Raw genomic sequence first — 14,556 nt, 5'->3', positions numbered from 1 at the left:
GTGCTTTAACTTCTTTGTTATTTGACCATTAACTGAATTATTTCAAACAGTAGTACTGATATTTCTGATTATTGTCTACTACCTGTATTGTTGTTGTTAAGTCTAACTCTTTGAGAACCCCCTCCCGCCCCCCCCGCCCCAGACTACAGCATGCCAGGCTTCCCTGTCCTTCATTATCTCTCAGAATTTGCTCAGACTCTTGTCCATTGAGTCAGTGATGCCATCCAACCATCTCATCCTCTGCTGCCCCCTTCTCGTCCTCTCCCTCATTTTCCAGGATCAGGGTCTTTTCCATTGAGTTGGCTCTTCAAATTAGACCTTCAGCTTCACCATCAGTTCTTCCAATGAATATTCGGGGTTGATTTCCTTTAGGATTGACTGGTTTGATCTCCTTGCTGTCCAAGGGACTCTCAAGAGTCTTTTCCAGCACCACAACTCGAAAGCATCAATTCTTTGGTGCTCAGCCTTGTTTATGGTCCAGCTCTCACGTCGATGCATGACTAATGGAAAAACCATAGCTTTGACTATATGGATATTTGTTGGCAAAGTGATGTTTCTGGTTTTTAAAACACTGTCTAGGTTTGTCATAGCTTTTCTTCCAAGGAGCCAGTGTCTTAATTTCATGGCTGCAGTTACCATATTATAAAAATATTTATGTATTGTTATTAATCTAACCAAAATATCTAGTAAAATGATTTGTTTTTCACTTTTCAGTTGGTTTGGTAGGCGCTAAATATAATCTAACTGTTGGCACTTGGTAGAATAGACTGTTTTGTTTATGCAATACACTTTGTTCTTTGGATGCACACTCTATTTATTCTGTCAACATTTTCTCAATAAGCAGAAATGGTTTAACTGTGGATTTTGTTTTAGTTGATTCATTGGCTTGTCTTTGATGTATCCTTCTTCTAAATAAAGCATTCTTTTAAAAGTGACTTTTTTTAAAGTGGGATTGAGGGTTGTGATTCTGAAAACAAAATCAGTTGTCTGGGTCTGGTTTCCTTTGAAAAATTATTTGTAGTGTATTGAGGATTTATTATACAGAGGCTTTATTATACCTACTGATTGTTTCTCTGGACTCAAATTCTTTACAAATGTTTAGCTGTCTTTTAGGCCTGTAGAAACTTTGACTGTTACTTTTTTCTATCTGTGGGTAGCCTTAGAATGACTGATTGTTTTATGGAATCAGCTAGCTTTTGGATAGCAGGAGCTGAATCATTCCCATGATTTCTCAAGCTTTTGTGTTTGTTAGAGGCTATCAGAACCGCTAGATCAATAAAGTTTGACATCACTACCTATTACATAAATGAAACCTGTGTGAATGCTTGAATTCACTTTAAGTAGACAGTTTCCAGTTTAAATAAAAAAAAAACCTCTTTTTTTTTTTTTTTTTTTTTAAGGAGCTAACTCTGTGCATTTGAGTCAAAACAAAAAAGGAGTTGGGGAGAGATACTTCATTCTACTTTAGAGGTGAGCCTTTTCATCAGGGAGGACAGTATTTGTGAGGTAGCATGTTTTATATTTCAATTTCCAAGTACTTTAAGTGCCCTGAACATTGATAGAAATTGTGAAATAAGATAATGTGGATTGCTGTTGTTTGGACCAGTTTGAGACTTAAGGCACATGGAGTTTGTGGGATAGTTACTGACTAGATGCACCTTTGTTGTTTAGAATCCTTGCCTTGGGGTTGTTCCTTTTCCTTGGTTAACTACAGGAAATGGGCAAAAAAAAGATCCATACATTTGTTTTTTTCCTAGTCGTGCGGTTCCCTCCATAGGTTGTGCCTGACTTTTTGCAGCCCCGTAGACTGGAGCATACCAGTCTTCAATGTCCTTTACTGTCTCCCAGAGTTTGCTCAAACTCTGTCCATTGAGTCAGTGATGCCATCCAACCATTTCATCCTCTGTCATCCCCTTCTCCTCTTGCCTTCAGTCTTTCCCAGCATCAGGGTCTTTTCCAGTGAGTCAGTTCTTTGTATCAGGTGGACAAAGTATTGAAGCTTCAGCTTCCGCATCAGTCCTTCCAGTGAATATTCAGGGTTGATTTCCTTTAGGACTGACTGGTTTGATCTCCTTGCTGTCTAAGGGTATCTCAAAAATTTTCTCCAACACCACAGTTTGAAAGCATCGATTCTTTGGTGCTCAGCCTTCTTTTATTGTCCAACTGTCACAACTGTATGTGACTATTGGAAAAACCAATTGGATACTATGAATTACGTATACCTCTGCCAAGCAGCAGTAATATTGGTACATTTGGAGTTCTGGAGATTTCTTTTTCATTGCCATATTGATCTTTAACTTTTGAGGGTCAAGTGATATAGCAAGTATCATCAGAAAAAGAAGATGTTCTCTTTGCCCTGTAGGAATTGGTAATGGGAAACCAAATGGATACCTTTTATTTTTATTTCTGAAATTTTCTTTTCTTTTTTAAAAAATTTTATTATTTATTATTATTATTATTTTACTTTACAATATTGTATTACATGATAGGAAGATTGCTCACTGTTTTGGACATTTAATTTTGACTGCTTTTTTTCCTCTCTGTACCCTGAACTCTACATTAATTTAGGTAGATTTCTCTGAGGTGGTCAATTTTTATGGTGACCTTTTAAATGAGGCCAAAGATCCAGAACATTAGGAACAGTTGGTAGAAAGTATAGGGACAACTGAATAAAAGAAATTTGGTTGAATAGAGGAAGCTTAAAGAAGAATAAGAGATAATAATTTAGCTGATTTAGGAAATTGAGTAGAAACAATTAGTTTGAAAGAATTAGGAACCCAAAATCAGCATGTAGGGAGCCCTGTGGATGAGAATAGTGAAGTCAAAGGGTTTAAAATGAGAAATGATGGGCCTTTCCTGGCAGTCCAGTGGTTAAGACTCCACACCCCTAATGAAGGGGGCCTGGATTCGATCCCTAGTACAGAAACAAGATCCTGCATGCTGATAGCGCTGCCAAAAAAAAAAAAATTTTTTTAATGAGGTTTGATTTTAGTAGTAGCTGTTGGACTAGCTCAAATGGGGAATAGAGCTCTTCAGTATGATTTAGTAGTCAAGGCTGTGATAGCCATGCTTGGGACTAGGGTGACCTTGTGAGTTCTGATGTGTCCTCCAGGAAGAAGGGTTTGACAGTGGGTTTATGGCAGGACAGCAGAAAGCTGGTGTCAGAGTGAACAAGAGAAAACCAAAGAGGGGATTGTTTAAGAGCTGTTTGGGATATGTGCTGATAAAAGTGATTTGATGGTCAATTCTTCAGGAAAATGGGAGTTTGAGGATAAGAAATGGAGAAGCTAAGGATTTCAGGTGACCAAACTGGGTATCGAGAAGACTGTTGAGACTTTTAAAAATAGTTTTTGCTTAAATGGAAATAGTAATCATTGAAATCAATGAGGATTTATGTTTACATAGGTTTTATTCTTTAAATGGAAATAGTGAAAGAAAACGGATCAGCCATGAAGGCAGCCTGCTGTTTGGGTGCTGCAAAAAGGCAAATTATTATAAATAGATATAATCCTTCTTTGTGAACCTGCTATCCAGTGAAACAAGTCACTACTTACTGGGTATCGTTGAAAAAAATGTGCCAAAATTTTTTTTTTAAAAAAGAAAATAATTTGTACAACATCAGCTAAGGTCTCATTTTGTCTGGCATGAAATCTGACTTAACTGACCGCATAATACATCCTGTTTGGTGACTATCTACATCTTCTAACAAACAGATGTAGAATACATATATTCAGAGGAAGTGAAAAGCAGAATGCACACTTGGAGAGTGGCAAAACTAACAATACATAATAACCATAATCTGCCTTGACTTCTTGGTCGTTTAGTGTGAATATATGTGTGTGACAATGCTGTGACAAGTTTTGAGATTTTTGACTAAATACTTTCATCTTTTTGTTCTAATGGGAAGATAAGTATTAAACTTCCATTTATTGCCTTTCTTAGTAATGAGGCGTGACATAAGTCTGCTAACTCAGCTGCTCTGATGAATTTTTCAAGTGTATTATTTAACCTTTGCAAAGGTACAGATTGCCTCCTCCAGCACAATGGGCAGATTTTCTCCAAGATACTGATTTAGTAAATCAGCACACATACAATTCTTTTTCTTAACTTTTAAAAACAAGCAATTTTAACATTATTATTATTATTATTGTAACTGCAGTTGAATTAGTCAGGACTGTCTGATATTAGTTTGTTTTCCTTTAAGTCAGTGGTTCTCTAATACAACTCTCTGATTAATGTTGGCCCATGACAGAGCTTCCACAGGAAGCAAGGAGTGAGTTCTTAATAAACCTGAGTGTATTCAATGGAAAGGCTTTTAGTCTATGAGTTTGTCCTTTCTACTTGTTTGGTGTTAAAATGTACACTTTTATTTTAAAGGAAAAATCATTGTTAACCTGATAAAATTTGAGGGGAAATGTGGTTAACGAGATCTAAATGTTTGGAAAACACTTTTTTAAAGCTCTTTAACCATAGATGGAATCCTTACATGCTCAGTATATCAGAGAGACTCTATTAAACTGAAATAGATGGGAATATTTGGGTTAGATTCTTTTTTAAGATGCCTGCTTTTGAGTTTAGTTTTCATTAAATCTTGCTGTGGTAGTAAACAATCCTGAACCCTCGGTGGCTTTCAGCAGCAAAGCTTTCTTTCTCTCCTCCTACATGTTGCCCGTAGGTTGCTGCAGATGAGCTTCAGTACCTGCAGCTCTGGGTATTATCTTTGTCCCAGGACCCAGTCTGAACCTTGGACATGTCGTTCCTATGTCGGAGGGAAAAGAAGGCAGAGTTGAACTGCTTTTGTTTGTAGATGTTGCTTCCTGAGTCGTCTGCCCAGACTTGATGTCAGTAGAGATGAGGCAGTGTAATCTTCACATACTCCCTGCAGGTAATTTGGCAACAGGCAGAGATGACAGTCCTCTTATAGGAGGGAAGCAATAATGGGGAGTAATAAAATCTGTCACAGAATCATTCAGACCAAAGTACACATGCCAAATAATCAAAATGTTCCATTTGAATGCAGAGTTCCAAAGAATAGCAAGGAGAGAAAAGAAAGCCTTCCTCAGTGATCAGTGCAAAGAAATAGAGGAAAACAATAGAATGGGAAAGACTAGAGATCCCTTCAAGAAAATTAGAGATACCAAGGGAACATTTCATCCAAAGATGGGCACAATAAAGGTCTATTAGGTATGGACCTAATAGAAACAGAAGATATTAAGAAGAGGTGGCAAGAATACACAGAAGAACTATACAAAAAAGATCTTCATGACCCAGATAACCATGATGGTGTGATCACCCACCTAGAGCCAGACGTCCTGGATGCGAAGTCAAGTAGGCCTTAGGAAGCAACACTACGAACAAAGCTAGTGGAGGTGATGGAGTTTCAGTTGAGCTATTTCAAATCCTAAAAGATGATGCTGTGAAAGTGCTGTATTCAATATGCCAGCAAATTTGGAAAACTCAGCAGAGGCCACAGTACTGGAAAAGATCAGTTTTCTTTCCAATCCCAAGAAGGGCAATGCCAAAGAATGCTCAAAGTACTGCACTATTACACCTATCTCACACATGAGCAAAGTAATCGTCAAAATTCTCCAAGCCAGGCTTCAACAGTACGTGAACCGTGAACTTCTAGATGTTCAAGCTGGTTTTAGAAAAGGCAAAGGAACCAGAGATCAAATTGCCAACATCTATTGGATCATTGAAAAAGCAAGAAAGTTCCAGAAAAACATCTCCTTCTTTACCGACTACACCAAAGCCTTTGACTGTGTAGATCACAACAAACTGTTGGAAAATTCTTAAAGAGATGAGAAATTTGTATGCAGGTCAAGAAGCAACCGTTAGAACTGGACATGGAACAACAGACTGGTTCCAAATGGGGAAAGGAGGACTCAAGGCTGTATACTTTCACCCTGCTTATTTAACTTATATGCAGAGTACATCATGAGAAATGCCAGGCTGGGTGAAGCACAAGCTGGAATCAAGATTGCTGGGAGAAATATCAATAACCTCAGATATGCAGATGACACTACCCTTATGGCAGAAAGCGAAGATGAACTAAAGAACCTCTTGATGAAAGTGAAAGAGGAGAGTGGAAAAAGTTGGCTTAAAACTCAACATTCAGAAAACTAAGATCATGGCATCCAGTCCCATCACTTCATGGCAAATAGGGAAACAGTGGAAACAGTGAGATACTTTATTTTATGTGGCTCCAAAATCAGTGCAGATGGTGACTGTAGCCATGAAATTAAAAGATGCTTGCTCCTTGGAAGAAAAGCTGTGACCAACCTATACAGCATATTAAAAAGTAGAGACATTACTTGCCAACAAAGGTCTGTCTCGTCAAAGCTATGGTTTTTTCCAGTAGTCATGTATGGATGTGAGAGTTGCACTATAAAGAAAGCTGAGCGCTGAAGAATTGATGCTTTTGAACTGTGGTGTTGGAGAAGACTCTTGAGAGTCCCTTGGACGGCAGGGAGATCAAACCAGTCAGTCCTAAAGGAAATCAGTCCTGAATATTCATTGGAAGGACTGATGCTGAAGCTGAAACTCCAGTACTTTGGCCACCTGATGCAAAAAACTGACTCATTGGAAAAGACCCTGATGCTGGGAAATATTGAAGGCAGGTGAAGGGATCGATAGAGAATGAGATGGTTGGATAGCATCAGCGACTCAATGGACATGATTTTGAGCAAGCTCCGTGAGTTGGTAATGAACAGGGAAGCCTGGCGTGCTGCAGTCCATGGGGTCACAAAGAGTCAGATACAACTGAGTGACTGAACTGAACTAAAGAACGATAATAAACATTTAGGTATCTACTACCCAGCTTAAAAAATATAACCACTACCTTTGGAGCTCCCTGTGTGGTTTTTGTACTACTTTCACAAATGTAACCATTCTCTTGAAATTTGTGCTTGCTTATAATCCCCTCCTTCATAGATTCCATTGTGTGAATATCCCACAATTTATCTTTTATTGTGTTAATTCTAGTTTTTTCTTTTCTTTTTTTGCTAATGTGAAAATGTTGCGAAGGATATTTTTTTGTGTGTCTTCTGTGTACCAAGCAAGAGTTGCTTTAGGGTATGGACTTTGGTGCGGAACTGCTGGTATGTGACAAGTATGTGTCTTCAAGTTTAGTAGATCAGACCACATTGTTTTCTAAAGCGGCTGTGCAGTCTCCCCTCCCACTAGTGGTGGTGTATGTGTCACCAGTACTCAGGTCTTTGGTCACATCTGAAAGTCTGACAACACCTGATTTTTAGTCCAACGTGTATAAATCAAATTCTCTTGGATGCTCAGGGAGATGCTTCTTAAACTTCCATGTTTACATACAGCACATGGTATGCATTTCAGTCGTTCAGTCGTGTCCGCTCCTCTGTCCATGGAATTCTCCAGGCAAGAATATTGGAGTGAGTAGGTTGCCATGCCCTTCTCCAGGGGATCTTCCCAATCCAGGAATTGAACCCAGGTCTTCCAAATTGTTGTCCGATTCTTTACCAACTGAACTACCAGGGAAACAAAGCACATGGAGATGGTATTAATGCCATAAGCACAGGTTGTGGTTCAGTAGGTTGGGTTATGCTTGGGAACTGAGATCCCACGTTTCTCATAACCGTCCAGGTGATGCTGACGCTGCTGTGTCCTGTGCTCAGTCGTGTCTGGCTCTTTGAGATTCCTTCACAAAGAGTGATGGGGTCTGGGGGGCTACAGTCCCATAGGCTTCTTTGTTCATAGGGTTTTGTGGGCAAGAATCCTGGAGCGGGTTGCCATTTCCTACTCCAGGGGATCTTTCCAACCCAGGGGTTGAACCTGTGACCCATAAATATCTCCACTGATCTTCTTTCACTTACAGCATGTAAAACTAGAGAAATTTTGCCCAATTCTATTTACTTATTTTTACATTTTTTAGTAATTTTTACTCATTTATGGATGAAGAGCAATATAGAGTGATCCAACTGATTTTTTATTTAGTACCATATGTGTACATTATCCATTTAAAATCAACTTCAAAGTAATTTGATCATAGTCATTATTCAACGAGTTTCTAAGTGACTTCTTTAAAGGAAGAAAATTCAAGAAATCTTTAAGGGAGATAATAGATCTTTATAGACCTTGTCAGTATGCAAGCATTAGACTAACTGATCACTCATTAGCTGGTCAAAATGAAGGATAAATAAAAATGAGCACGTTTTCCTCAGTGCAAGATTGTGGTATGTGGTCTATGGTATACACTTGTAGTAAGATAATTCTTAGTACTTCCAAATTGCATTATTTTACAAACAGATGTTAGGACAGAAGCACCATTTAGCCTAGCTTAAGCAGTGGAGATTTATTGGCCCATAAAATTGGGAAGAACCGGGATGGAATGGGCTTTAAATAAATGAGAAATCCTAATTGTGTAGTGTTATCAGAACCCTCTCAACATCTCCTAGTTGTGATTGTCTGTTTCTGTGGATGGATGAGCTTTCCTCCAAGTGTAAATGGTGGTGGTGGTGGTGGTGGAGGGAGTTTTTGGAGGATAAAAATATAGTGACAAACCTCAGAATTTTCTCATTCAAAAGGGAAGTGAGAAAACACTCTTTTTTAAAAGAATTAATTTATTCGTTTGGCTGCACTGGGTCTTAGTTTTGGCATGCAGGATCTTTGGTTGCAGCATGTGGGATCTAGTTCCCTGACGAGGGATTGAACCCAGGCCCCTGCATTGAGAGTGCAGAGTTTTAGCCACTGGACCACCAGGGAGGTCCTGAGAAGACACTCTTCCAGAGGCCTCCCCCTCTGAAGTAGCCCTGTAAGTCATTCACTCTTTGCTCTATCAGCTGTTTCTTTCATTACCTTTATCACAAGTTATCTCCTTTACTTATTTGCTCACCTGCTTGTTTTTCCTCTCCACCGCAAGGTAAAATCGTTGAAGAAGGAGTAGTGCCTCTTTTGTTGGCATCCGTCAGCCATTCAGGAAATAGTAAGGCAACAAGTATGTGAAATTCCAGGGTAGGACTCAGGCCTGCCCCAGGCAGTTGTCATTATGTGGTCTGGAGGTCAGGGAAGTTTGATTACTGGGCACAGCAGAGCCTCATAGACAAGGCAAGTGTGATTGCACATGGGGAATGGAGCTACTGTAAGCTGAAAAATTGGGAAAAGATGCTGAGGAAACAACAACAAAAGCACGTGTATTTTATGCCCTTTAAGCTGGTTTACTGTTTCACTCAGCTGCCCAGTGTGTAGTATAAGGTTGTGCATGTTCTGCAGGGCATGAGGGTGCTTGGTTGAGGGGAAGGAGAGGGGTTGAAATCCAGCACGAGACTCCACACCTGTGGCTTCCTTTTCCCAGGAGGCATTGTTTTAAATTTACCCCTAAGTTCTGCCTGGTCTGTGCCCACTGGGCCAGGTTGAATATCTGTGTCTCCATCTCACTTTCTTCATAGCTTGCCTGGAGAAAGAATACCAGGGGCAAAAGTGTGTGAGCTGGATGCATCTGGATCCCGCTGGCCAACTCAGTGTAGACTCTATGCTTAGCCATGCCCTGCAGGTATTCTAAGAGAGAGAACTTTCTGGAAAATTCCTCCCTCTCCCTTTTCTCTTGCCTCCATTTTTCTATTTAGGGTTAGCTGGTCAAGTTTCCTGACCATGCATTTTGAGATGAATGCTGACTGAATGGTAATATACATACTGTCATCTACATTTCTCTGCATTTCCAGTTTGATTACTTTATAATTCTGCTTCAAGAGGAAGAAGAAATTGCCTATGTCCATCACTGGCCCTTTAGTGGAATAGACTGTCTTAAAAGTTTGTTCTGTTTTTTGTTTTATTAAAGATCTCTTTGGGACAGTGAAGTGCTCACTATTTAAAAGGAGGCAAATTGGTTTAAGGAACAGAAACCCACTCAGTCTGACTCATGTAAGACTGCTGGCAATCTCCTAAGTTTCAGACATACAGCTGAGCCTCTTCTTACATGGAAGGTCCTCAAGGAGCCATTCTGTCCTCCTCTCTGGATTGCTTGGTTTCTTCTTTGCTTCATTCTGGACATTGTTTCTGTTCATTTGATTTTCTTTAAACACTGAGTTTGTATCCCGATCCACCTGCCAGTGGCAAAAATGGCAACTAGTACTTCATCTCACTGGATTCTCTGCAAGTCCACAGAATGTCTGTACTGTAATCACTTGGGGAATGTAAAAAAAAAAAAAAAAAGATTTCTATGCCTCAAACACATTCTGAGCCAGTAGGTCTAGAGTCCTAGAATCTACATGTTGAGACTTTTCCCTCACAGGAATTCCCAGACCCATCTGTAATCACAAGAGAAAGCAAGTGAGTGAAGGATGAAGTAGATGAGCCAGGCCCTAGCATCCACTTTCCCCTGACATAGCCCCTTGTATTTTTTCCCTTTGCCATTTCTTGCCATTGATCTTCCTATCCAAGGAGAGGAGATTGGCATTCTAAGAAGCTGAAAACAAATATTGAAGAATAGAATGGTTTTCATGAAAAGCAGCAGTATAGCAGCAACAGTTCTTAGTCTAGTTTTGTTGGTGAACAGTCCAGTTAGGCAGTGGGGCTATCTGTCCCTTATCAAATCAGGGATCAAATCAGATCTTGAATGCTCTTGGAAGTGTAAGATAGGGCTGGGTGTTCCTGAGAAACACATGCAGCTTTAGGCCCACTCTAATAACTTTGAAAACCTCTGTACCTTGGTGGCAGTTGTCCAGAGAAACTCTCTACCTGGACAGATGATATATGACCTCACAACTTCAGTGTCTGTCACTCTCAAACTAGCTTACACTTTAGTTCAGTTGTTCAACAGCATCTGACTCTTTGTGACCCCATGAAGACTGCAGCACACCAGGCTTCACTGTCCATCACCAACTCCCAGAGCTTGCTCAAACTCATGTCCATCGAGTCAGTGATGCTATCCAACCATCTCATCCTCTATCATCCCCTTCTCCTCCCACCTTCAGTCTTTCTCAGCATCAGGGTATTTTCCAATGAGTCAGTTCTTTGCATCAGGTGGCCAAAGTATTGAAGTTTCAGCTTCAGCATCAGTCCTTCCAATGAATATTCAGGACTGATTTCCTTTAGGATTGAAAGCTTGCACTTTGTGTCTCTAGATTAAGATCTTCAGAGAGAGAATCTCATCCCTGACTAGCCAATCAGGAGCCTACTCTGAGGTTGAAGGTCAGAGCTAACTTTGAGAAGGGCATTAAAAGCTTTCTTTTGGTTGGCTTGCAAAAATAGGATTAAGTCATTTTTTGTAATCCCTTTTCATTTTGGTTATTTCTTAGGTAACATTATATCCCTAAATCAACTATAATGATATTTTTTTGTTGTTAGAACTACAAATATAACATCAACATACTTTTACATGTGAAATAAGTACCATGTACACTATTTAGGATATTTATCAAGTAATTTCACGGCAAACTTATCATTGTTTCTTCATATTTTAATAGCAAGATGCATACTGTATTAAGTTGGAGATAAAGTAACAGATATTATTTAATATATTTAAAATATAATGTCATATACTTTACCTTTGTTGTGCTGATATATGTAAAGGGTGGTAGCAATTTAATTCTGAGACTTCAGTATAAGTAATGGAAGCCATTACTTTAATAAATTTTTCTTTTGTAGAATTGCAGAGACATTGAAGACATTTGAAGGGCTTCCCTGATATTTCAGTTGGTAATGAATCTGCCTGCAATGCAGGAGACCCTAGTTTGATTCCTGGGTTGGGAAGATTCGCTGGAGAAGGGATAGGCTGCCCCCTCCAGTATTCTTGGGCTTCCCCTGTGGCTCAGGTGGTAAAGAATCCTCCTGCAATGTGGGAGACCTGGATTCGATCCCTGGGTTGGGAAGATCTCCTGGAGAATGGAAAGGCTACTCACTCCAGTATTCTTGCCTGGAGAATTCCATGAACTGTACAGTCCATGGAGTCGCAAAGAGTCAGACATGACTGAACAACTTTCACTTTGAAGACATTATATGGGTATTAATTACATAAAGTATGCAAAAATAAATACTCTTAACCAAAATGGGCCACCAAAAAAAGCTGTATGCTACATTTCTACAGCCAAAGCAGTTGCATGGCACAAACCAGTTAAGTGTTAAGCCCACAGACTATAATATCAGTACCTCGGGGTTCATTTAAGAACATGTGTGTTTTATACCTGTAACTATGAGGTATTGAGAGAGTTATTCTGACTTTTAAAAATAATTTTATTTTTCCAGATCCAGTCCCTGTGTGGAGCTTCTAAACATCTTCTATTAGTGGAAGTGCTGTTTTCTGCACAATGACGTCAACATCTTAATTTACACCAGCGTCCGTGTGGTTCTGATTCATCTGCTCTGGTTCACGAAGCTTGAGATCTAAGGCAAACAGGGTCTCTTGCAATGACAATATGACTAATAGTAAAGGAAGATCTCTTATTAATAAATCAAGTGGTGGTCGAAGCAGTGGAGGAGGCTTTGTGGACTGGACTTTAAGTTTAAATACAATTCAGTCTGATAAGTTTTTAAACTTACTGCTGAGTATGGTTCCAGTAATATACCAGAAAAACCAGGAAGACAGGCACAAAAAAGGAAATAACATTTGGCAAGATGGGTTATCAACTGCAGCACAGACTTTTAGTAATAGATCTGAACAGCACATGGAATATCACAGTTTCTCGGAGCAGTCTTTTCATGGCAACAGTGGGCACACGCCATCAAGCTGTAGCCAAAAGTATGATGACTATGCCAACTACAATTACTGTGATGGAAGGGAGGCTTCAGAAACTACAGCCATGTTGCAAGATGATGATGTATCTAGTGATGGTGATGAAGATGTCATTGTGGAGACAAGCCAGAAATTACCAAAGGAATCCAGTGGTGTCATGGCACTGCAGATACTTGTGCCATTTTTGTTAGCTGGCTTTGGAACAGTCTCAGCTGGCATGGTTTTGGATATAGTCCAGGTGGGTTCTCATCTTTGTTTAACTTCACTGACTTTGCTGTTTAAATTGCTTTGTGTCAGGTACTAATCTCAGACATTATATTTAGTTTTAATTTATCCCTTGGTTAAAATGAACTGATGCAGACTCTGGTGGAGAATCTACTCTTTCTAGGTATCTTTTGTTTGTTTTCTGAAATTCTAAGAGAATTGTCTGATTCTGGCCATAAAGTAATTCTTCACAAAATATTAAATATAAAGTAATCCCAAATAGGGTAAGTCAGCTAAATGAATAATTCAATATATTTAAATATATCCCTGTTTTTTTTTTTTTAATAATATATGTTCATTAAAATGAACTCAAACAATGCAGAGTATTAAGTAAATGATAAAAAGTCCTGTCCTCATGTCCAAATGAAAATTCTGTTCCTCTCCGGAGGTTACCATTGTTAAGAGTTTGCTGTATATAGTTGCAGATGATTTTTCGGTGCTTATATACAAGCATATGTGCAGAGGTTTTTTTTAAAAAAATAAAAATTAAATTCCATGTGTTTTTTTCTCAGTTTATTTTCACTACTTATTAATATATCTTGGACATGTTTCTAAATTAGTAAAAAGGATATTTAGCATTTTAAAAAGAGTGCTTGATATTTTCATTGTATATATATAATATATGGTGTATATATATTATATATGTTTATATGGTGTATGTATATATAATATATATATGTGTATATATAAAAATATATATGGTGTATATATATTATATATATATACCAAAATTTACTTATTCATTCTCCTATGCTGGTGCTATAATAAATATCCTTACAAATTTATTTTTATACACTCATACTAATTTTTTCATAAGATAGATTTTTAAAATGGGATTGTTGGGTATTAGAGCAGGTGTGTGTGTTTAAAATTTTATAGGTATTGTCAAATTGCCTTTCAAAAAGTTTGTACCAATTTGTAGTCCCTCCAGGAATATGTAATTACTTTTATTTTTCCATACCCTTATCAACATTCGACGTTCTTGACCTTTTTCATTTTTGCCAGTTGATAGGAAAGTGTTATCCTATTTTAATTAACATTAATTACTATTAATGTTTTAGCCTCTTTTCATATGTTTATCGGCCATTCTTACCTTTTCTGTGAATGTTTCTTATATGAATTACTTTTTTGTATCATCCATTTTTTAAGGTGTTTTTTTTCTTTTTAATTTATACTTTATTGAAGGATAATTGCTTTGCAGAATTTTATTGTCTTCTGACAAGCCTCAACATGAATCAGCCATAGGTATACATATATCCCCTTCCTTTTGAACCTCCCTCCCATCTCCCTCCCCATCCCACCCCTCTCGGTTGATACAGAGCCCCTGTTTGAGTTTCCTGAGCCATACCGCAAATCCATTGGCTATCTATTTTACATATGGTAATATAAGTTTCCATGTTACTCTTTGCATACATTTCACCCTCTCCTGCCCTCTCCCCATGTCCATAAGTCTTTTCTCTATGTCTGTTTCTCCATTGCTACCCTGTGAATAAATTCTTCATTTTTCTAGATTCTGTATATGTGTGTTAGAATACAATATTTATCTTTCTCTTTCTGACTCACTTCACTCTGTATAATAGGTTCTAGGTTCATTC

The 14,556-nt window shown here is 38.5% G+C and overlaps 1 protein-coding gene across 1 annotated transcript in view; it reads left to right on the top strand.

Moving 5' to 3' along the window:
* Nucleotides 1–12,380: 12,380 nt before the first annotated feature.
* SLC41A2 (solute carrier family 41 member 2) overlaps nucleotides 12,381–14,556 on the top strand; it is a 113,347-nt gene continuing 111,171 nt past the window's right edge. Inside the window, exon 1 of the mRNA XM_052640776.1 lies at nucleotides 12,381–12,935. Within this exon, the coding sequence (XP_052496736.1) occupies nucleotides 12,381–12,935 (555 nt within the window). The remainder of the gene's footprint in view (nucleotides 12,936–14,556) is intronic.

The sequence above is a fragment of the Budorcas taxicolor genome, chromosome 5 (assembly GCF_023091745.1).
Source record: "Budorcas taxicolor isolate Tak-1 chromosome 5, Takin1.1, whole genome shotgun sequence".
Taxonomy (NCBI): domain Eukaryota; kingdom Metazoa; phylum Chordata; class Mammalia; order Artiodactyla; family Bovidae; genus Budorcas; species Budorcas taxicolor.
The sequence above is the reverse complement of the archived record's forward strand: the minus strand, read 5'-3'. Positions and strand labels throughout refer to the sequence as shown.